Source organism: Sylvia atricapilla, chromosome 3 (assembly GCF_009819655.1).
Source record: "Sylvia atricapilla isolate bSylAtr1 chromosome 3, bSylAtr1.pri, whole genome shotgun sequence".
Lineage (NCBI taxonomy): Eukaryota > Metazoa > Chordata > Aves > Passeriformes > Sylviidae > Sylvia > Sylvia atricapilla.
Window position 1 is genome coordinate 45,193,718 of NC_089142.1, and position 23,652 is coordinate 45,217,369.

A 23,652-nucleotide genomic window follows, 5' to 3' on the forward strand; every position below is an offset into this window, starting at 1 on the left:
AAGGCTGAGCACATCAGCTGATGGTGGTATCACCTCCGGGATAACAGATTTAATAAGGGGGAAAGAAATGTGCACAACTGCAGCTGGAGAGAGGAGTGAGAATATGTGGAAAAAGCAGCCCTGCAGACACAAGGTTGGTGGAGAAGGAGGGGCTGGAGGTGCTCCAGGTGCCAGAGCAGAGATTCCCCCACAGCCCCTGGTGCAGACCATGGTGAGGCAGCTGTGCCTCTGCAACCCGTGGAGGTCCATGGTGGAGCACAGATCCACCTGCAGCCCCTGGGGGACCCCACACCAGAGCAGGTGGATGCCTGAAAGAGGCTGGGAGCCCGTGGGAAGCCTGTGCTGGGCAGGCTCCTGGCAGGATCTATGGCCTCATGGAGAGAGGAGCCCACACTGAAATGGGTTTGCTGGCAGGACTTGTGACCCCATGGAGGGCCCAGGCTGGAGCAGGCTGTTCCTGAAGGACTGAACCTTCAAAATCCAAGGGGATCCAAGCTGGAACATTTTGTGAAGAACTGCAGCCCACAGCAAGGACTCAGGCTAAAGTAGTTCATGGAAGAAGGACTGTCTCCTGTAGGAGAGATCCCACACTGGAGCAGGTGAATAGTGTGAGGAGTCAAAGGAGACTCAAAGACAATGTGCAATGAACTGACTGCAGCCGCCATTCTCCATCCCCCTGCACTGCTGGAGGGAGGATGAAAAGAAAACTGGGACTAAAACTGAGCCTGGAAAAAAGGGAGAGGTGGGGTGAGCTGTTTAAAGATTTGGGTTTTTCTCATTATCCGACAGTGATCTCATTGACAATAAAGTAATTTCCTCAAGTCTATTTTGCCTGTGCTGGAAACTGGTGAGTGATCACTCTCTGTTCTTATCTCAATCCATGGGCTCCTATTATATTCTCTGTCCCCTGTCCACCTGAGGAGGGGAGTGATGGAGAGGCTCTGGTGGGCACCGATGTCCAGCCAGCACCAACCCACCACACTGAAAACAAAAAGGTCAGCTGCAGTTTCATCAGTGCAGTTTACTCAGGAACAAGGCTAGGAAATCATGTAATGATAAAATTTCACTGGTATCAATGTGGCAGGACTTCATGGCTTCTTTTACCCCATCTATCCTTCTGAAAATGTCTCTTTTTTAACACCTTTTTTAACACTTTCACTTTTTAAACACTTTAACACTTTTAACTTCACTAAGCTTCAGCCTAAGAACGTAAGCAATACAAACAGAAACAGCAGGGGTTTGAAGGGTTCTGTCTAATATAGGGTTCACTAAGGTCTCTATTAATGATGAATTTGACTTGCTAAGCATCTTTGATAGTAAAGCTGCAAAAATTAATAACAAACAAACAAAAAATACAGCAATTTCAGAAGAATCCACCAAGTAATATGGAAGACACATGCCCAAAATGTCCTATTTATAAAGCTCAGCTAAACCAAAGATAAAACAGATTAGTTACCTGTTATATCCTAATTTATACCAGTGTCATATGAAAAACCTATAAATTTGCATATTTGTATTTAGTTACTCCAACAGTTTTAATCACCTGAACAAATGCTCCACAAAACAGCAGACACTATCTACAGACGATACCTAAATGCCACTGAGGTGCTGAACAGGGGATTCTGTAGCCCTAATCATCTACCAAATAGTTCACGGTGGTGGAGTCAAATTGTTTTATCCAGGATCTTCAATTTCTGGAGCATGTGAGGCTGATGTTTGCTGCTGGAGCACCTTAAAGCACAGCTGCAGGTGTGATCCAGTCTGCCTTATCGCGCATTACAAGAATTCCTGGACAGCTGTTGCCAACTCTGCCTGCAGGCATCCCCTAACATCCACACGTGTTCCAGACAAGGCAGTGGGTGTTTCGTGAGTCCTGATTACATGAAGGACTTCGGTGTTTAACCAGGAGGTGATAGCATTAGTATTCTCACTGCAGAATCCAAACCACCATCCTTCCCTAACCCCCCCAACCATTACAGAGTGAGGCTGCACTCCTGCAGAAGGCCCCACGCTGCCGGCAGTGCGTTCGGACACACGCTCCGCTCCAGCCGTGGAAGGGCTCAGGAGCTCCCGGGAGGTGACCCCGGGGCCGGGCCTCGACGCGGGCACGGCCAAGGGCACCGTGCGGGTCGCCGCCCCCGCGCACCGCGAGAGCCCTTGGGGCCGCCGCTCACGGGAAGGCCGCTGGCCCCTCGTGGGGCAGCAGCAGGAGCGGCCCGGAGCACCCGGCCCGGCCGCCGCCCGCCCCGCCCGGCACTCACCGCCCGCCGCCGCCGCCGCCGCCGCGCTTCCGGGCCGGGGCCGGCACCGCGCCTGCGCCGCCGCAATGAGGCACCAGGGCGGGGCTCGGAGCCACGGGGGAGCCTGGCTGGGTACAGCTCCCGGCCCTGCCCGGGACAGCCCCCAAAATCGCACCATGTACCAGAGAGCGCTGCCAAGTGCTTCTTGAACTCTGTCAGCCTTGGTGTTATGACCACTTCCCTGGGGACTCTGTTCTAGTGCCCAGCCACTCTCTGTGTGAAAAACCTTTTCCTAATATTTAAACTAATCCTACTCTGGCACGACTCCAGGCCATTCCCTCGGGTCCTGTCACTGGTCTCCACAGAGAAAAGATCAATGCCTGGCCCTCCCAAGGATGTTGCAGACTGCAGTGAGGTCTCCCCTCAGTCTCCTCCAGCCTGAGCAGACCAAGTGACCTCAGCTGCTCCTCATACGGCTTCCCCTCAAGGCCCTTCACTATCCTCACAGCCATCCTTTGGATGCTCTCTAGTAGCTTTATATCTCTCAACTTCAGACAAAAGATTTTATTTTTAAGATTTCGTATTTAAAAACTGGCCTGAGAACATGTGATGCTCGCAGGCCGTGTTGCAGCCATACTGGTGCCGGATAGTAACACTCCATGTGTTAATCAGCGGAAATACAGGGTTCACACAAAAGTGGGGCGGGTGCCTTTCAAGGAAAAAAAAGTCTGCAGCCTGTCATCAAGACCAAGGGGCCGATCTCTTGGCTCCTTATACGGGCCCATGGCAGTCCCCAGGTAGGGGATGAGTTGGCAGTGCTCCACGAACTGCAACAGCTTCTTCCTGTACATCTGCCGCACTGGCTCCGAGCTCCGGGGGTTGTGTGCTGCAAGAATTTAAGCAGAATGTTAGTGTCCCCTATAAACTTCGTGGGATTACATTACAGAAGTTTCCAGAGGGACCAAATCTACCTCTGTTAGCATTACCCATGGTACAGATAAACATCTTGATTTTGGTGCCAAGCCAAAAAGATCAAGTCTGGTATTTCAGAAAGTTCCTGACTCCAAAGGGTCATGATAATCAGAAGGATAAGGCTTTTGCAAAAGAAGACACAACAAACATGCCCAGCTGCTGTCAACTTCCCATTTCTCAGACCATGACATACTGGTGAATCTCCATGTAGACAGATCTGGGTAGTGTGGCACATAATCTGAAGTGGCACATCCTGGAGATAGCCCAGGTCTGGCATAGCTGATGCTGGGTTACTGTGTCCTTGGGACAGGTGTTCTATGGCCTAAATGCTTTGCCCATAAGGTGGGCTAGCTTGTCATACAAGGAAATCAGGTTTGGTAAGCAGGACTGTGACCAACATGGCCTCATGAGAGAAGAGTCCTGCTTATTAAACCTGATTTTCTTGTATGACAAGGTAATAATCCACCTAGTTGACCCAAGGAATGCCAGTTGATGTAATCTTTTTTAATTTCAGTAAAGCTTTCAATACCTTCTTTCACAGTATCCTTCTGGACAAAATGCCAGGCACACAGCTGGATAAACACGTCATGCCATGGATGAGCAACTGACTCACCACTCAGGCATGAAGGGTTATAGGGAACGGGGTGACATGGGACAGGTGACCTGTCACTGATGGGTTTCCCACAGGGCTCCATCCTTGGCCCTGTGCTCTTCAATATCTTCACAAATTACTTGGATGTAGGAGTGGAATGGATACTGAGGAAAGTCACAGATGATAGAAAACTGGGAGGAGCTGTTGACTCCCTTGAGGGCAGGGAGACCCTGACAAATTAGAGGACTAGGCAATCACCAACCATATGAAGTTCAACGAGGGAAAGTGCCAGATTCTGCATCTGGGATGGGGCAACCCTGGATCAATGGACAGACTGGGGAATGAGAGGCTGGAAAGCAGTGCTCTGGAAAGGGACCTGGGAGTCCTGGTCGATGGCAAATGGAACATGAGTCAGCAGTGCTCTGGCAGCCAGGAGGGCCAACCATGTCCTGGGGTACATCAAACACAACATTGACAGCTGGGCAAGGGAGGGGATTGTCCCACTCTGCTCTGTGCTGGGGCAGCCTCACCTTGAGTCTGTGTGCAGTTTTGGGCACAATACAAGAAAGAAATTAAACTATTAGAAAGGTGACCACATCTTTGTTGTCCTCATTTGAACACTTTCTAGTAGTTCAATTTCTTTCTTGTATTGTGACCACAACTGGAAACATTTTGGTCAAATGTTTTGATCAAGAATGGTGTGACTACTCTGAAGAGATGCACAATAATAAATAATGCTGAATTTGCAACAAATCACAGGATGGGTCAGGCTGGAAGGGACACAGTGGGTCATCTGGGCCAACCTCCCTGCTCAAGCAGGGTCATCCCAGAGCACATGGCACAGGATTATGTTCAGATGGCTCTTGAATATTTCCAGACTCCACAACTTCTCTGGGCAACCTGTTCCAGTGTTTGGTCACTAGTATGTGAAAGAAGTTATTCCTCAAGTTCAAGTGATTTGTCAGTGTACAGGACTGTTATATCTTAAAGCTGAAAGCAGTCCTACCCACTGCTTGTTTTCCTGAATTGCTATGGTAAAGCTGTTTGGCACTGCATGAGGAGAAGAGATTTCTGTACTTGCATAACCCTTCTGGTTCATCATGCATTACTAATAATGATTTAATGTTGCAATATATGAGCAAAACATTCCTAGGATGGGCATCCTTATGTTAGCAAAGCCATGCTAACAATAGAATGAGAACAGCCTTTGTGAATGAAGCAAACTACAATATAAAAGCAGTTTGGTAGCTTAGGAACTGTACTTGTATGCAGAGGCTTAACATGTGCCTGCCCTGTTCAATGGTCCTCCTTAACAAAGCTGAGCTAGCAAAAAAACTCTGTGATAGTTCAAGAAAATTCTGGAGGGCTCTGGAAACTACATGAGAAAACAGGATGTAAAGAGCTTTGAATAAATAATTATTTATTTATTATCTAAAAGAATATCTAAAAGAATTATCTAAAAGAATAAGTATTATCTTATTATAAGATAAGGTATTATCTAAAAGAATAAGTAAAAAATGTAAAATATACAAGGCCAGGTGAAGTTCACCCAGTGAACAGGTTGGCTTATAAAAGACAAAAGTGGTGGGTTGAAAGAAATGTCAGTCATGCTCCAGAAATCTCCAGCAGTGCTGGAAACCAGCCCAAAGCTATAGCAGAGCTGCAAACAAGGACACTGAAACTGAGAAAGCTGGCAACAACTAAACTGATTGCAAACTGATAAAAATTATTACCTGCAACTGATATCTCCAGAAAAAAAAACCAAACAGAAATTCTAAAAAATAGCAAATATGAACACTAATTTGCTATCTATATTGTATCAGAGGACTTACGTCATTTATACAATTAGTTATTTTTATAGCATGCTATTTTATACACTACCTTTTAGATGGAAGGAGACAAAAAGCAGAGCAGTTTCTTTCACACTTAAGAATGGAAACTTTGGCTTAAGGCTGCCAACTTCATGCAGAGCTTTTATTAGAGAAGTTGCTACTCCCTAAAGAAAGAAAACAGATTTAAAAGACCATTACATAAATCTTGAACAATGCTTTATCCTATTGTAACTCAGACTTAACCATACAGGAGGATACCCTAAGTTGATGAATAGTAGAAGGTAACAAATCAGCATACAATAGGCAGGGCTGTGACCATGAATAATTTTTTAATTTGTTCATATGTCAAAGAGGAACAAACGACTCTTAAATTTTTCCAGGTAAGCTTGTGTCTGTGCTGGTATTAAAAGTCACACCATAATGCACTCTTACAAGATAGGATAAACAACTAAGTCAGAAAATCTATCATATAATACTGCAGCTTATTATCTCCCTCTGACAGTCTTGTGTTTTTTCCATTTAAGCTACAAACATCTATTATTTTAAAGCTTTAAAAATTGCTCTCAATTGTAACTAAAAAAAAAAAATTCTTTTTAATATAATCTCATTAATAAAGATAATATTCAAATGCATTAAAATTTTAAAAAACTGAGTGAGATACACTATATATCAAAAAATCATGTTTTAAAATAGAAAAGGAAAAACTGGCCTGTTCAAGGTATCCAGCCAAAGGAAGTGTAGTTAGCAGCATTGGCTCTCTTTTTGGAGGGAGTTTATGGGGAAGCTTCAGATTCCAGTACTTCTCTGGTAACCTAACCAGATAAAAAGTAAGCACTTTTAAGATGTATAAACAGTGACATGATTGAAGATTAAAATGCAGTTAGTGTATTCACCTCATAAACTTCTGAAGTTTTTCTTCACTTTCAAAAATATATACCTTGTCTTGGTATTTTGCTGCATACTCGATGTTGCCGGGCACCAAAGCTTCATATCTGAAGAGATGGAGCAACAATTACTCATTCACAAAAAATGTAAAACATAATTTGTGTGGTGTAAATTCATGAGCTACTGGTAACCTTCTGGTAATTCAACAAGCGTAGCAACTAAAAAAAAAATAGCAATTTTCCAAGTTTCCACTACATGACTGACAGTTACAAGGTTCAAAATCTGATAGTCTCTATCTCAAAATCTGCTTATTAAGGAACTTTTATAGTGCTTCTTTAGAACTCCTCCATTTAAAATGCCAATCGTAGTTGTTCAGGAGATTAAAAAGGGATAACATAGAATTGAATATTATGGTTCTCCTCTGATGAGGAATTCTTGCACACTGAAGAAATCTATGTGACTCTATGGCGGAGTTTTGTGGATCTCTTACAAAAATCATAATACCTAGTTTTGCATTTACTAGGGATTTATGAGATTTCTTTGAACCTTTGAAGGCTTATGATAGAGAGAATTCAAACTATATCTGTCCGTCTTCATCATGAAAGACACCAAGCCAACACAGGTTCTTGTAGAACCTGTAGCCATCTAAGTATTAAAAGGTGATTTTATCTTGATTTCCAAAGCCACAGGTGCAATATAGAGAATTGTAATTGCTTTTCCTGTCCAAACCCTGAACAGCATCAAAAAGTACTTTGAAAATATTTCCTCATGAATGCATTAATATAGGACATATAGTCTGTAATTCAGATTATGAAAACTCTAGTGACATACCTCTGTTTTCCTTCTAGGTAAGTGACTGGACAGTATCCCTGCATTTCAGCCTTGACAGGAAATAAGGCTTCTACTGCAGTCAGTTTCTTTGGTAGCATATGTGGGGGTGGGAGAGGGTGAGATGCCAGTGATGATACATAAACCTCTGGTCTGCTCAAGAATTTCTGTAGAAAAAAAAATTTTTATCATGAAAGAAGCACTGTAGGTCAAATTCCAGAGGACTGGCTCACACAATTTAGATACCTATTTTTTCTACAATGCAACAGTGTGTTGGCACTGCTGTTGCTCCTGGGTAATTTCTTTTCCAGCCTACTCTCAGTTAAATAGTCACTATCCACCCACCATCCATACTATCTACTGCTATCTTAAGCCACTTTCTAACTCAGTCTCCCCACAACAGAAAAGGAGAAGTACTGTTTTCAAATGAATGTTTGATCTGTGACAATTTGCAAGATGAGCTTTAGTTTAATGTGTCTGTGCTGTATATTGTCTGTCTAGACATTTGATAGCAGAAGTATGCAGAACTAAAGCTGGACTGCTAACAACAGTGGTCTAATTCAAGTTGCATATTACCTATATCTGTATGTACCCAAAAATTCTAAGCAACAATGTTCCCTCTTCCCATAATCCCCTCCTTTTGGACCTGCTTTTTGACACGCACTTCCAGTTGTTCCTGTGAAGCCATTTTGTAATAGCGCCCTTGAAATTCTGCAGCAAACTCCAGTGATGGGGTTACAGAGCAGTCAATCAGTTCACCTTTCTCTGCAAGGCTGACAGGACAGTACTGTCCACACTCCCCCAGCTGATCCTGCAGTTCCTTGGGAGTGACACCTAAATAAGCAATGCTGGCTGCTTTTCCTGTTAATGAAAGCAATTAATGATAATGTTTTATTTATGAGAGACATAGAAACATCAAACAATTCTACTCAGGAATGCTACAGTCTAGCAGATAATTAACAATTTGAAAATTATATGAAATAATGAGAACTAAAACAGCAATTTGATAATAAAATGAAGTTGTAACTCATTCTACCAATAATTTTAATAACATGTTTGTATCATTTAAGAAATATAATAATTATTAATGATGTGGGATACTCTGCATGCTCAGCTTATTAGTCAGTTCTTCTTATTTATGGTTTATTGTTTCACTCCTTTGTGTTACTAAGGGACATTTCAGCTATAATTTTATTTCTTAACATTGCTGTAAAAGAGTACAAGGTGCAATGAAAGCCTCCCCTTTATCCATCCATATCTTGCAAATGCTACAGTTGATCTGAAGGAAATATATCCAAAATCTTGAATAAAATGTCATCTCAAACCCAAATTACTTAAAAATCATGCTTTTTCAAGCTTGATGTGTAAAAGTAAAGTGTATTTTAATATTTTTGGTTATGACTCTAATTTTTAAGATGGGTGCAACCACACAGCTGTAAAAGTTAAACCCAAAAGGTGGATATAAGATAAGGAAGTATATTTGCCCTTCAGAGGAATTCTAGTTAAATGGTATTGATATGTTTAAAAGGCATGTTTAATCCTGACCAGTGCTGACACACAAGAAGTCAAGTGGGAATTGTGCCATTTTAGAATAAAGTGGTCTTCTTCTCAAAACGCAGAAATTAACGGAGATGACATATTCAAGCTTATTTCTAGATTTTAAATTAGCACCTTCCCTCTCCCTCCCTCTTCTTCATTCTTAAGTGAAGCTGCAAGCTAGAGCTCCCCTTGTACTTTTGAGATACTCTGTGATTTTTACCACCCAGTGTTGCCAGATCTACCATGGACCAAGGATTCTGCCTTCCTTTAGCAGATTTCTGTTTCCCTGTTCTTTGGAGGATGGCCTCAGACTGCCCTGTAGCTGGCTTTGTCTTCACTCTTTTCAAGAGATCTCTTCAAGATCTCTGCAGATGAGGCTGAAGAATTTAAAGGTATGTATGTGCCCAAGAATTAGCCTCATCCAAAGAAAGGTGTAGTTGTCATGCACATAGTACATTGTAGCTTTTTAAAGAAACAAATATTCTGGGAAACTTTGGGGGTTTTTTACCTTCTTTTCTTCTTTCCAGGTATATCTGCATTTGTTTAACAACCATCTGAACTTCCTGCAGAACAGTGTTCCAGACCTTCCATTTGCTATGATTGGCATCAATCACATACCAGTTCTGATGTTCCTTCATATAGTAAGTTCTAATATCATCAATGTGCTCTTTATAGCAGGAATTTTTAATAGCTAGAATCTGTTGGCTGTCATGTTCAGGATAGGGAGGTCTAAAGATAATGAAAAATAAGAGTGATTTAAATCTGAAGATTAGATAATTTTGTTGAATTTCAGGTGTAAAATTTAGAGTTCACTGTAAGTTATTTTCACAAATTTTTTTTTTACTTGATACGGTAGAACATATTTGAGAAATACAAATTTCTTATTAAGAATACTACCAGCTACATGTGAAAAGCAGTGTACTTACGATCAGACAGTCCTGCTCAAGAATGAAGAACAAAACTTTTTCTATTTATGTCCCAAATACAACTCAATAATTATTTTGCAAAGGATTTGGAATGTATCAACACATATTACCTGACACACACAACAAATACACCTTTAAATGGTACTTTGATATTGCACACTTGATTTGTGCTTAAGCCTATGAAATACAATTAGTTTGGTATTTAAAATGAAGTTTAAAGTAAATACTTTCAAAACCACATAATTTATTTAATTTTTTGCAATGCAAATTGTCTTTGTCTTTTAGTAAACAACTTAACATTGTACTGATTACTTGATAAAAAGAAAGAGACAAAAAGAAAAGGACAAAATGAAAGAGGCATGCAGTAATGCTCCAAGCTATCTGGAACTTCTTAGAAACACTTCCTCTAATGAGAAACAGGTTCTTACACAATTTAATTTTAAGGTGAATGTTCTGTTCTTTTTCATTCTCTGTCTGCTTATAAACTACTTACTGTTCTTCCCCAAAAACAACCAACGGCTCTTTAAACAGAATATTTGTCTTCTCAGAAAAACAAAGAAGGGAATGAACTAAATTGAAAGGCTTAGAACTCCTGAATTCTATATATTACTAAATATGCATTATTTCCATATTTTTAAAAGAACTCTAGTTAAATTTTTGAAAGATACCAATATCTTTTATGATAACGATTGATGAAAAATAAATTTCAGCAGCAGAGAGAAGTGGTAACATTTCTGATGTACAGTTTCATTAAACCAGTTAAACTAAGCAGCGGGTGCACAGCATTGCACATTTGCAATCTCAGTCAAGCAACTGAAGGATCTGGCCAGAGTATACCCCAAATACATTACATCCCTGCTTCTGGTCTATGGAAATCACAGCATTAGAAAGGAGAAGGACAGATTCCCATGTTTTTCATATGTGGAGTTCAGAGACAGCTGAGTTATGCTCAGGTTAGATACAACCTCTGAGTATAGCACTGAGGCACACAAATAGAGATATTATAATACTGTGTAGAAAATAAAAAAAAAATTCTATCAGGGAGTATCACTACCGGTTTGTGCTTTCCTTATCCAACAGTGCTCTTCTGAACACTTCCTTTGTATCCATATCAAATTCAAAGATTTTCACTGGAATTATCTTAGTTGATTCCAAGAGATCTACGTGTTTTCTTGTTAGAGGATATCCATCAATTACAACTCTGTACACAAACAGAAACAGAAAAATAGTTTTCCTAAGAAGTGAGTTTCCAACCAACCAGTTAAGTTTATATATATTTCTAGTATATTTTCCGCGGAGACAAAAGTCTACACCCATGCCATGAAGTTACCACTGCTCTCACCTGACAGGCACTTTCTTCACTCCTAAGAATTTATGACCAAATAAAAAAATCAAGTAGGTAGAAGAAGAAGTAGTAATGAGAAAAAGAAATGCAGAAAGGGCAAAAGCTAAGTGGATGGCTGTGACTTATAAAAATGGTGTAGTTTAAAATTCGGACACATCAATCATTCAGAAACATAATTTTAACTATAAGAAGTCTGCATGTGGGTTGGGAGGAGCAGTTTTGAAAGTGGTAAGTAAAATGATTTACTACAGTATTTTAAAAGTTTTTAAATCATATTGAAGAAGAAATGCTTTTCACATATTAGGCAATACTGGAACAAAATATACTGAAACAATATTCCAGGATTTAACATGAAAGAGAAGCTGAAAGAATTCCGACCTTAAGCACAAATAATTTTCAGAGATTACTGCAGAATTGCCTTTCTCTGTAACAATTCTCCTTTTTTAGATGAGAAGGTGAATGTCATGAAATACTGATGATAAAGCTTTTTAAGTCTGCCCAGTTTCAAAGGTGTTTCAGTGGTGGAGAAAGAGCCTAGGATCACATAAGAATGAGGTGGGAGGACTCATTGGTTTCAGATCCTCCTTAATAACTTAAGCCATTAAGAAAAACAGAAAAAACCCAAACTTGAGTACTGAACCAGTCTGCATGATCAAAGAGAATCAGGTGTGTCCAAGATGGTTTTGGAGTTGGTACTAGAGAGACCAAATGGTAGTTCTCAAAAGATAATAGAAGATACTGGCATACTGACTGAAAAAAACCCTGACTGTCATAAAGCATATTACTTGGATTTACTGGGATGTTACTTGAAAATTGCAGAAAATTATGCTTCAGTCTCATTTCACAGAACAATTGTAAATAAAATCTCCTTTTGTACAGATTATTTTCTTAATGCAGAAACCACTGATGTGTTTTAGTGAAATTGTTTTACAGCGATAACATGGGAATCCATGCCTGGGAAGGGACTGGCATATCTTAGAGAAACCCCCAAAACCCCGAGAAGGCTCTTACCCAGTGGCATTATCCACGTGATTTAGCAGAGCCACATCTAGAGCCTGGATGGCCAATTCATCAGGTACAGTGAGTCCCTGGAGAAGGTGTGACTGTACCTCAAGTGCCAACTCGCTCTCTGGCTGGTTGTTCATCACAAACCGGATGGCATCTCCTAAGGACAGGCGCAGGAACCCATAAACACTCGCAAGCCTCTGGGCAACTGCAAAATATTTTGATTTCAAGTCACAACTTTTAAGCTAAGTCACATCACAATCTTGCATATGCACAGGGCATGCTAACACTATTCAATTTTGTACAAACCCCAGTAGATACAGTCAACATTATTAAAGTGTGTTAGAAAATATGCCTGCATTGCTGCTCCTCTTACACAACAGCCCATCAATTACACAATTTATCCAGAAAATGGGAATTATAGCAAAATTTCATCCTAAATATAAGATAATTTGAACCTGTCTCTCTTCTTCCTAACATCCTATTCTAATCAATAACTATGGTTGAAAATTAGTTTCCTCCTCCTCCAGTAAAAGGCAAAAATGTGTGGATTGACAGTCATGGAGAAGGAAGGGGAGGAGGATGGAAATCTTGGGGGTTTTTTTAATCTAGAAATTTGGAAAGAGACTGGGAAGTTTGGGGTCCTCATCTTTGATCTTAAGACTATTTCTCCATTTTACATTAGCTTATACTGACTGAAAAAAAAAATAAGAAACAATTAGAAAATACTAACAAATAATACAAGGGGTATAAATAGTCTACGTCCAGTTTTTCTAAGTACAAGTCCAGGTCACTAACATCTTAAGGACTTGGGATAAAATTCAGATGGACAATGCACAAGTATCAGACTGTCAAATGAGATACTAGAGAATATAACTAAAAGCATCTGTGCCCATCAAGAAAAGCATGAAGACCAACAACATTAATGGTTTATGATTTCTTAATAACAGTAAAGACAGATACAGCTTGAGTCACTAAAGAATGATTTTTTAATAGATAACTGCTCATACCTGTAGTCTTTCCAGATTTTGGAAGTCCCACAAATGCAATCTTTACTGGCATAGATAGCTTAGGTTTTGGCTGACAAATATATTTGATGGGATTTGTCATAAATGTTTCTCTATTTTCTTTACTTGAAAAGAAATAAATATATTGTCGATGGATTACTGGAAAGACTGTGCTTCCCTGCCTTTGCTGTGGCCTGATCACATCTCCTTGGCTTAACTGTATAACATACAAAATGAGAATCAGTTAATTAGGTTTGACAAAGCCTCTTCTTCCTCCATCTCAGAGAAGTGGCAATATAGGAAGGTAGAGGAGTACCAACCATATGAGACAAACCATCAAAGCATTCTGAAATTCACACAGATTTTGCTCAAATCTGAGAAACTTCTATACCTACACTTCTTGTTAAAAAGATGAAATAAACATTGAAGACAGAAAGAATACTTGCTATTTCCAGTAGGTGGTACCATAACACTTTATGTCTGTCAAGATAGTGTAGTCAGAGAAGATTAACATAACAGGTTTTTGAATTTTCAAAGAACAAAGAGAATAATTTTATTCCTCAGTGAATTAGACTCACCTGCCTGTCTGCCAATAGAAAATACACTGAGAATATTGTATTCATCAGAAGTCATATACAAATGAAGAAGACGTAAAAGGATACCAATACTTACATTATGGTAAAGTGAAAAACCACAAGAAGATAAACTGAAAAAGTTCTTGGAAAAATATATGCACTGCTGATGAAAGCTTTTCAAACCCATCAGACAGCCCACTAAAAAGTCTGCAGTATTGATGGATCATTGACATGTAAGGCATGCAATTGGCAGAAATAGTCATTGAAGTAATGCTGGATTAATTCCTTGCACTACTCTTCTCTATGGAAAAACTTAGTCATGTTCCCGTTGCAGCCCTTCTTGGAAGAACTGTCGTAAAGTGTCAATAAAAGATGCTTTAAAACAACATGTAGAAAAACAGTACGTAGAAAAATTGCCCAGACTGGATCGCACTCACCTTACCATTCTAAAGGGATTCAGAAGTGTCACTCTGAGTAATGTGTAACATTGACCTTCCTTCAACAAAAGAAGGAAGGGGGAGAAAATTACCATTTTAAACTTTTTTTTTCCTCCAGCATAGAACCTGGCAAAAATAATTCAGCAAATCCAACTCTGTATTAAGCAAACTGAAATACATTAAGGAAAAAAACCCAGTACTTAAATGCATACATATCAAGTAATGGGGAAGAGCCAACTCAGCTTCTTGTCAAGAAAAATCCTACCTCACAAATCTATTACTATTCTTTCAAGGAGTCAGTAAGGTTGGTCTGATTATTACAGCTAGAGATGGGGCTGTTCTACTGCGTGGCATTGTTCTGCCAGACTCTTCTCATAACTTTAGGTTCCTATTCCTGCATCAAGTCATTTCAGAGTGCTTGCCCTCAATTTATGGGATTTCATGAGTCTGCTCTACTGCATATCTGCTTCCATTCCTCACTCAGCTCATAATGTTTATTCTCTGCTTATCCAATCAGTTGCATAACTACTTCCCCTCCTCCCCAGATTTAATCTCAAAGTAACTGGCATATACTCAATCCGCATTTCTACCCCAAAGCTTCCAGTCTGTCGTCAATTTTAAAATTTCTATTATTATTATCCAAAAATGCCCTGAAAATGATCCTATTTCCCTTTCATTTTTATCAGCTTGTACATTTTCACTGTCAGCACACTATTCTTATTTTATCCAATAGCTTCCTATGACTTCTTTCTTCTAACTGAATTGTACTTTTTGGTTGGTAAAAAACACTGCATAGAACAAAGGAATTAAGTGGAGAAATGAAATAAAAAAATGTGAAATCTAATAGAATGAAGTGCAAGGACTAGGGTGTAGAGACTAATTGCAATTAAACACAAAACTGTGTTTCAGTAGTTGGAAATGACAGAAGTGTAGACATATCTACTTCTATTAGTATGTACCAAGATTATTAGATGCCAATTGATGCAGCCATGAAAAAGAATGAAGATTCTGACCCTAAGGCTAAAGAGAGACAAATGTCATCTAGAACAGGTGAAGACCCAACATGATGCTATATAAAATGGAATAAAATGGTTCAAGTAATTGGCATAGTAAAATGAAGGCCAAAGTATGTTTCCTTCAGGGCCTTCGTGCTTTCTGTGTGTTGTTCACTGGACTTTGTTTTCAATGAATCTTTTTAATTTTTATTTAATCAGAATCCAATCTGCTTTTATCTCTAGCATTAAACCAAAAGAATTACCTGTGAACATTGAATTTCCTACCTTGGGGATAGTGATGAGTACTTTCTGACCTCAACTTTCCAGATCTCTAGTACAATACCATGGAAATAGATTTCTTGCTCTTCAAAAATTTTGACTAGAAAGATCTATTGCTAATGAATTAAGTACATTTAACATTTTTTGCCACTGCTAGGTTTGGTGGGTAGTTGTGTATGTGGTTTCTTACAAATTCATATTCCAAATCCTTTCTGTTTGTTCTCACTACTATTGGAAAGTTTTAGGATCTTCTCTGCTGTCCTTTGTTTTGTGTATCATTAAGAGTTAGGCATTTCTTTCTGATCCAATGTCACCTTTAATCATGTTATCAATGATAGTGTAACAAATTTTACTAAATGCCTCTCAGCCTTAAATTGGCTGCAACACTAAAAAGACCAACACCTATTATTATTAATGCTTACTGTATTTTTTTTTGTATATTCAGTGGTGTAGTTTTGATTCATTAATGTAGTTTTCATTGAATATTTCTGTTATTAGTTGCTACAGTCTGATAACATCTTGCTAATGTGAAATACATTTTTAAAAAGTGTCAGCTCTTGAAAAACATTCTTCAGTCATTTAAGAACATTACCTTGATTGGGTCCCACTGACCAAAAGAACTTAGGAATTTATAAGAGAAAAATAGCATCTTCTGTGCAAGTGGCAAACTTATTGGGTAACATTTCTCAAAAATGCTCCTGCGGTTTTCCACCAGAGATTGCAGCTTGCTGTAAATTTGGTAGCACACGATGCGAGGCTTCCGTCCTCCATTGATCTCAATTGCTGGTATTAATAACTTTTCAAGTTCTTCCTGGTTATGAAAACATAATGAAATATTAGAATCATAAATGCAATCAGGTTTTTAATGAAGACTCATGGCAAGATTTTCTGTGAACTATCCAGGGTTTCCTAAGCATCTTCTCAGTCAACATAAATCAGCAAAGTTTGATGGGAATTGGTCTTTCTGCCCACTGAAGTTTAAACTTCTATATTAGGTGTCACACTGCTACAATATTGTGTTATTATCTGGTTTTGTAAACCTCCTCCCTGGTCAGTGGATAGAGCTGCTTCTAAATCATGATTAGTTTCTTTCTGAAGTGAGATACTTACTTAGTAGATAATAAACAAATGTTACCAATCTACCGACTGCCTTAGATGTGGCATTAGCCATGCAGATATCTGGTGTTGGATGAGGTTACCTCGCCATAGGCAATTGCACTGATTTCAAGAAAATTATATCACTAGGTGTGGGAATGGTGCCAAACACCTGGCATCTAAATCGAGATTAGATCTGGATTTTTCCTTACATTTGGTTTCTTCACTGACAACTAGGAACTGTATTAAAAAAATAGAGCTGTCTAGTAAGATTTTGCCTCAAAAATTATTTTGAAATACTGTTCATACAGACACAACTGTCTAGGCTAGTTGCCTTTGTCAACTGACCTATCAAAAACGAAATGACACCAAGACTGGATAGATCTACCCAAAAGCTTCTCCTTTTTTTCCTCTACTGTATTAGTAATATAAATTGTATACTCTTTAAAGTCTATACCTTCTCAGTACAGTCTTCATCTTGCTCCTATTCTTAGATAATGAGTACAGCAGCATGGTTATTTAGGCACTATAATGTTTAAATGTGAAAAATACGGAAATTCTTCTTCATGTGATCCTATAATTTAACAAGATAAGCAGTAGTATCAGTACCTGCATGCTTTGTAATATTTCTACTTCTGATTCAAACTTCTCTAAAATTTCATTTTGCATGCGCTCAACAGCATCTTCTTCGCTTTCTTCTTCTTCTTCTGGTTCTTCCTCTTCTTCTGCAAACTCTTCTGCAAGTATAGCTTCAATATCTTCATTCTCCTCCTCCTCAGTAGCTTCATCATTATCCTTATTCGCTAAAGCCTATAAAGACAAAATATTTTGCTGTTTCATGTCTCTGATACAGATATTTTGAAGGAACATACGGTCTTCCTGTCTCCTTTTAAATTAAAAAAGCCATTAGCTCAACAAACCCTCATTTTGGAATATCCTTTATCATATGCATAAATCTAGTAAATTCTAGAATCTTATTTCAGAAGAAAATACAGCAGTATTGCATAGTGCACATAGTGAAGCATCATACCAATTCCAAGAGTACTTTAAAAACCTGAGGAGCTGCACTGCAGTTTTGTAAGAGGAGTGGTTTTTTTTCATACATGGTATTGTAGTTTGATGGGACAAACAATTGTGTTTGATGAAAGTGTAGCTGACAGAATATCATGAGCAGTCAAGTAGTACATGAATGCATTTATAAATATATTATGTAATTGACTTTGGGCAGAAATGCTTGTATAGTCCTATTCTGGATTAACCATGGATTTGAGAGTGTACTGAAAGGCACATGCTTAATTTCAATTAGTGGGGCTACTCTTACGCTTTACAAATTAGATACATTAACACATTCATAAGTATTTTCCTGAATTGAAGCACATGTGGAGAATTCTTTTCAAGTAGTTTTAGTCTTCATGAATCCATAGTTTCTAAAGGAATTCAAACATAATATAAAATTACCTTTGAAAGTCAGAAATAATTTTCTGCAGTCTATCATAATTTTACTGTTCTGCATTGTCCTGAAGTCTGTGAGTAAAAGCTCTAGAAATTTCTGTGGTATGAATGCAAACACTTCTATTTAAAAACTGTCTTATTAGGTTGTTTTCTTACCTCTTGCTTTTTTTTTTGTCGCTCTGCTAGAAGTTCTTCCCTTCTTCTGATAATCTTCTCAATCTATTAGTGAAAAGAAGATGTAAAAGACTGATGATACTTCCTAATAAAAGCTCCCCTCTGAAAATTGCTAATGTAACCTATAATAAACACTGTTCTTTCCACCTTAAAATTCTGTTACAGGTGGTTCTAATGTTAAAAAATACTACCTAGAGTTTGAAATGTTGCAGACCAGATATACCTCTCTACTAGGCAAACTTGTAAGTATATTTTAGAAAAACTAATTTGGCAATTTCTGAGATTAATATTGGAGGAAAAAAAGACTGTGATTCTTATTACACTGAAAATATACTAATAGGTTTATTGGTAGAGTACAGTTTCTCAATTTACAGGTGGTTTCTGCCACCTATAAACATTTGGTAAAGGGGTAACTAGATAAGGTAGTAAATGTGTGGTGTTCCTTTTGACTGCTTAGGGATATTAACGGTATTGTATGAGTCTTGTCCCAAATTTAGTTGTTCTAACTTCCCACATATCAACTGCTCTGTAGTAATTAGGCTCAGATCTTTTCTGATATTACATATTAAGTACTTTATCTTACTTTTATAGAAACTGAGTACTTTATCTTACTTTTATAGAAACATTTACATGTGCCAACTGTAAATGTCTGCAGGGAGGCTTCAGGTTACCTCAACCAATTTGTAACCTGTTCAACAACAGGCACGCTTCATTTGAATGGGACACAGAGCAGCTGCAACAGTACTGAGAATTTACTGAGAATGAGAATGGCTTAGAGTTATTACATTCCTGTGCAGAGTATCAGAGTTGGGAACACATACACACTCCCCATATAGTAGTGAAGTCAGCCTATGGGAGATGCTGATCAACTCAACAGCATGCGCTCAGGGAATCTGGGATGTAACAATACTACAGTGCGTGAACTGTCTATTTGGGTTTCTTATCACCATATTCCCTCCCTCCAGTGACTTGCCTTTTCTCCCAGACTTTCCAGGACTGCCATTTATCTGGCAGCACAGCTACTTTTCTTTTGGGCTGCGAGATGTCCAAATTCCTGCATGCATTAATTGCATAGAAGAGGAAAGCAGCCCTCAATTATTTTTGGTTCCTATGGTAAGCCTAGGAATGCTGTGAATGTATAGGACTGTGTCTCCTGGCTCCAATATCTATTACTCTGTGTGCTCTTCACAGCTTTGGGAGTTTCAGAATCTGTATTCGAACCTCTCCTGTAGAAACGACAAAAAAAATGGAATAGGGCTGAAAACTTACCATTTTTTTTGCTTTTAGTTCCTTCAGCTTCTTTTTATATTCCTTTTTTTTATGCCGTTTGTCTTTCCATTTTTTTAGACGTGGAGGAAAAAGACGGTTAAGAATGTCATCTTCTTCTACTTGAATATAAACTACAACATCAGGACAGAGTCCTTGTTCTGACAAATAACTGGCTTCATCTGAAGTACGAGGGAAGCCATCCAGTATAAAGCCTGTGGATCTAATTAGAAAATAAGGTATTTACCATTACACAGTGTAGTTTAAAGTGCAACACAGTGAACATGTAACTAGTTCGAAAAAAAAAAAAAAATCCCTCACCACAAACTTTCCCATATTAAATGCATATGTGTAGGGGTTTCATATTTGCAAACATAAAGTTTAGTTCCTCTTTAGCTGAAAACAAAACTGTGTTAACCCATGAGAATGTTAGGAGTAAAATTTAAAAAATACTTTCAGCTAGTATCTTTTGACAATGTAAAACTGCTATTTTCCTGTGTATTGTAATTAGTGTACTTACAAATTAATTTCTTCTGAGATTTTAATTTGCAATGCCTAAATATTTTAAAGGAACTTTAAAAAACCAAAACTAATTGTGTCCTCAGATTTGCTTGTGTGACTCTAAAAACAATACTTCTTAAGCACTGGTCTCAAAAAACAGAAGGTGCTCCAAACACTTTTCCGGTAACAACTTGCAAAGAAAGCTTGTGTCTAAAAATTTATGTTTCTTCTGTTGTATAGGATGAGAAATTTGCCACTCAGTGGGACTTATATTTCTCTTCCTGCAAATGTTAAAAACAAGTCAGTTACACCTGAAAAGCTCCAAGGCTTATTGGACCTCTTACAATTTTGAATTAGATGAGTAGTTATGTAAGGATGAATGCTGTGATAATAAGAAGCTAATATTTATATCTATTACTTTAGACTTAAATAGGATACACTGTAAAATTGCAGAAAACTAAAGAAGCTAGAAGAAGTGGAGGGAAGAACAGGTAGCCCTGGATGCTGTGGGGAAGAGTACAACATAGTATATTTTAGTAGTGCAATGCATTGTGATGTGATATAATACAATAGAATTTAATCTAACACAATATAATATTACAACATTATACATAATGCTGGGTAAGTTTTTGTCTTGGTGCATTCTTTTTTTCCTAGAACTGATCCCCCTGGTTCTGCACTCTGTAGAGAACCATTGTCCCCAATCTGTAGTCAGGACAAAAATTATATAAAAATATAAAAGGTTTGGTTTTGTATCTATCCTGCAAGCCCATGAAAACTACCCAGCCATTTAGGAGATTTAATCCAATTCAGGTGTGCCATACTTTTGTCCAATCCTGTGTGCAGCATATGAAACATGGTATTACTGTCAAAATATCAATTAAAACAGTACAAGAAAACCAAGACTGCCAGGTAGGTCATTACTCATAACAAGTTCAAGAGTCTTGAACTGATCTCTTGCCACAGTTATTTACAATTGTGGACACAATGGATGATATACTTCCTAAAATTAAAGGAAGAGAGAGTCTAATTACACTTACCGGAACGGCTCCTTCTTCCACCAGTCAGGAACTATCTTATCAAGGACTTCTGGAGGTAGTTCCGTGTTAGCCATTAGATTTGCTTTGATTGCCTCTTCCTCATCAGTTAATTTCACTTCCTTTATGTAAAGAAAATCCACAAAAAATGAAAAACAAAACAAAACAAAAACCACCAAACAAAACCACAAACAAACAAAAAAACCCCAACAAAAAACCTAAAAAAATCCCAAATCAACCAAACAAAACCAGAAAGAAGTATCTACTTGATACATTTATTGTTTTTGGCTAAATAGGGTACTGTCTTCATTTGACTTAAACCAGCAGAAACAAACTCATTTGCCACATTGCATTGTACCACATTAGACGTTTTAGGCAATTCCCTAAAATTAGGGCAATTGCTGCTATATGAGTTCTAATGAAACCTAAAATCAAGCACAACTGTTAAGTATTTAATTATACATAAACTCAATTCAGAGGAATAGAAGCTGAAAAGAGCACAGTTTCTCCTAATTGTCTACAAGCAGTTTTGCACTTGGCTATACATGTTCCCATGCTGGAAGACTACCTGCACTTCACCAGAATGTTTTTTCACTTTTTGAAAGCAACTATTATATTTGGATGGATTAAAAAAAAATATGTTGAAGAAGGCTATGTAAGGTTATGGTATATAGGCCGAAGAACAGATACCAGACAGATAGCACTGTGATATACAACAGTAGTAGTATTAATGACTAGTCAAATGCTGAGTGTTCAAACACCAAATCAAACTACTCAATTCTTGTGGAAAACTCTTGAGTTTTTCCAGAATATGTAACTCTGTGAGATTGATATGGTTGGAGATGCACTTCTCAGAGAATGGCTTCCTGACAAAGACAGTGGTAAAAAAAATGAAATGATGATATATACATTAGTGGTTCTGAATTAGTTTACATATTTCATATATCAAAACGTGTCAGAATCAAAACATACATGTCTGATATCAAAAGGACATATCTGAATAAGAATTCCTATGCCTGACATCTATTCTGATAATGTAGCCAAAAAGCCTTGAGGACATGCTGGAAGTTACAGGTCTAATGTAGTGTGTATGAGTAATATTTTCTCTAGTGCCTGACACAGTATATGTGTTAAAAGATGTTTGTATGACAGAATATGCCTAAGTAGACAAAGTGGTAGCCAGATTTGCAAGACAGAGGCATCTTGAAAGAAATATGTAAAGTGGGAGGGAAATAGTAAAACACATATAAAAACGTATCACTGGCATTACCACTGCTTAAGAGAGGTAGGAATGGTGTTTATATCTGATAAAAGAAAAGAAGCACGAGATGTATATTCCAGGTAGAAAAAAGAGAACACCCCACAGAGTGATTTGAAGGACAAGGCTGCCCCTCCAAGACCTGTCAATGATGTGGTGCTAAAACAACCAGGATGATATCTTTTTGCTGAACTTTCCAGACTGCATGGTATATTTTTGTTTGCCTTTAGTGGTTTTACTTTGAATATTACAGCTGACCTTAAGCTTAGATAGATAAACTTCTACTGTTTTGTGCCAAAGTGAAAAAGAATGATAAAACAGAATTTAATGAAATTTTGCAGAGGTGGTGAGTCAGTGAAAAATATTAGTCCGACAGTCCAGTGGTATTCATATTCAGAGAAATGCCTGGGAACTCTACAGCCTTGGAAATTATCCTCTAGAGTTTTGTGCCAGGACCAGTGAATGGGGTTCTAAACTGAACTGAAATTGTATGAGCTGTGCTGAGGTCATGTCATCAGATGAAGCACTTTACAAGAAGTATGGGGAAAAAATACTGTTGTAGAAAGTGGTTTCCCAGCAGATACACAGATGATGAGAGAAAAATCCTAACAGAAATACCTTGGTGTAAGACATGTAGTGATGCCAAAAAAATAACATTAAGTAAGAGCCAGCCACAGCCATGAGTGTCAGAAACATTTGCTGTATTTTCAGCTGTGATGACCAAGTTGTAAACTGACTCTCAAAAGAACCTCCTCTTTCATTTTGATGAAAACCTGGATTTTTGTTCTGACATCCATGATTTTGATCTGTATTCCATCCATCTTGAAGCATTTGCTTCCAATATTTCCTGATCTTGTATTATTTCATCAGAACACTACCTTCCAGTTATCAGCGAGCTGCTCTACTGCTCAGGATAGTAGTGGTCTTGAATGTACCTTTGGCAGCTCTATCAGCACCTGTGCACCCCATTGACCTGTATCTGTCCAGTTTACATAAATGATCCCAAATTTTATCATATTCTGGTTTTGCACAGTCCCATTTTTTACCTATTTGACACAGAGCCCTCTGGGCCAAAGATTAGACTGTACTTGCAAAGACCATGTTTCAGTGTTAGAATCATATTTTCTAGATCTTTTACTGCTGTTGTGCTGCAGTAAAAGAAGTTCTTCTTGCAACCCTTCCGATCCCTCACTAGTTTCCACTTCCACTGAGTGCTTATCTTCCTAATACTGTGCCTGAGTATTGTTTCTGTATGCCTCCTGCTTTGTAGCCTGCTGCCTCTCCTGCATGCTTCCTTAATCCTGCAGTAGGAAATACCTTTGATGAAGAAGATCTTTGATGACTAGTAACTTGAGGGAACTTGGCAGGTAGCAGGAGGACACACTAAAAAAAAGGGCTCTTAAAATGTGATG

General features: G+C 38.4%; 1 protein-coding gene across 1 annotated transcript in view; it reads right to left on the bottom strand.

Moving 5' to 3' along the window:
• Positions 1-2,684: 2,684 nt before the first annotated feature.
• Positions 2,685-23,652, bottom strand: part of AK9 (adenylate kinase 9) — a 58,628-nt gene continuing 37,660 nt past the window's right edge. Inside the window, exons 22-36 of the mRNA XM_066315261.1 lie at positions 20,986-21,104; positions 19,448-19,667; positions 18,161-18,223; positions 17,162-17,362; positions 16,050-16,268; positions 13,175-13,388; positions 12,171-12,372; positions 10,869-11,015; positions 9,397-9,617; positions 8,014-8,210; positions 7,353-7,516; positions 6,530-6,628; positions 6,346-6,448; positions 5,686-5,800; positions 2,685-3,126 (exon numbers count right to left, since the gene is read on the bottom strand). Of these exons, the coding sequence (XP_066171358.1) occupies positions 2,927-3,126; positions 5,686-5,800; positions 6,346-6,448; positions 6,530-6,628; positions 7,353-7,516; positions 8,014-8,210; positions 9,397-9,617; positions 10,869-11,015; positions 12,171-12,372; positions 13,175-13,388; positions 16,050-16,268; positions 17,162-17,362; positions 18,161-18,223; positions 19,448-19,667; positions 20,986-21,104 (2,484 nt within the window). The 3' untranslated portion in view covers positions 2,685-2,926. The remainder of the gene's footprint in view (positions 3,127-5,685; positions 5,801-6,345; positions 6,449-6,529; positions 6,629-7,352; positions 7,517-8,013; positions 8,211-9,396; positions 9,618-10,868; positions 11,016-12,170; positions 12,373-13,174; positions 13,389-16,049; positions 16,269-17,161; positions 17,363-18,160; positions 18,224-19,447; positions 19,668-20,985; positions 21,105-23,652) is intronic.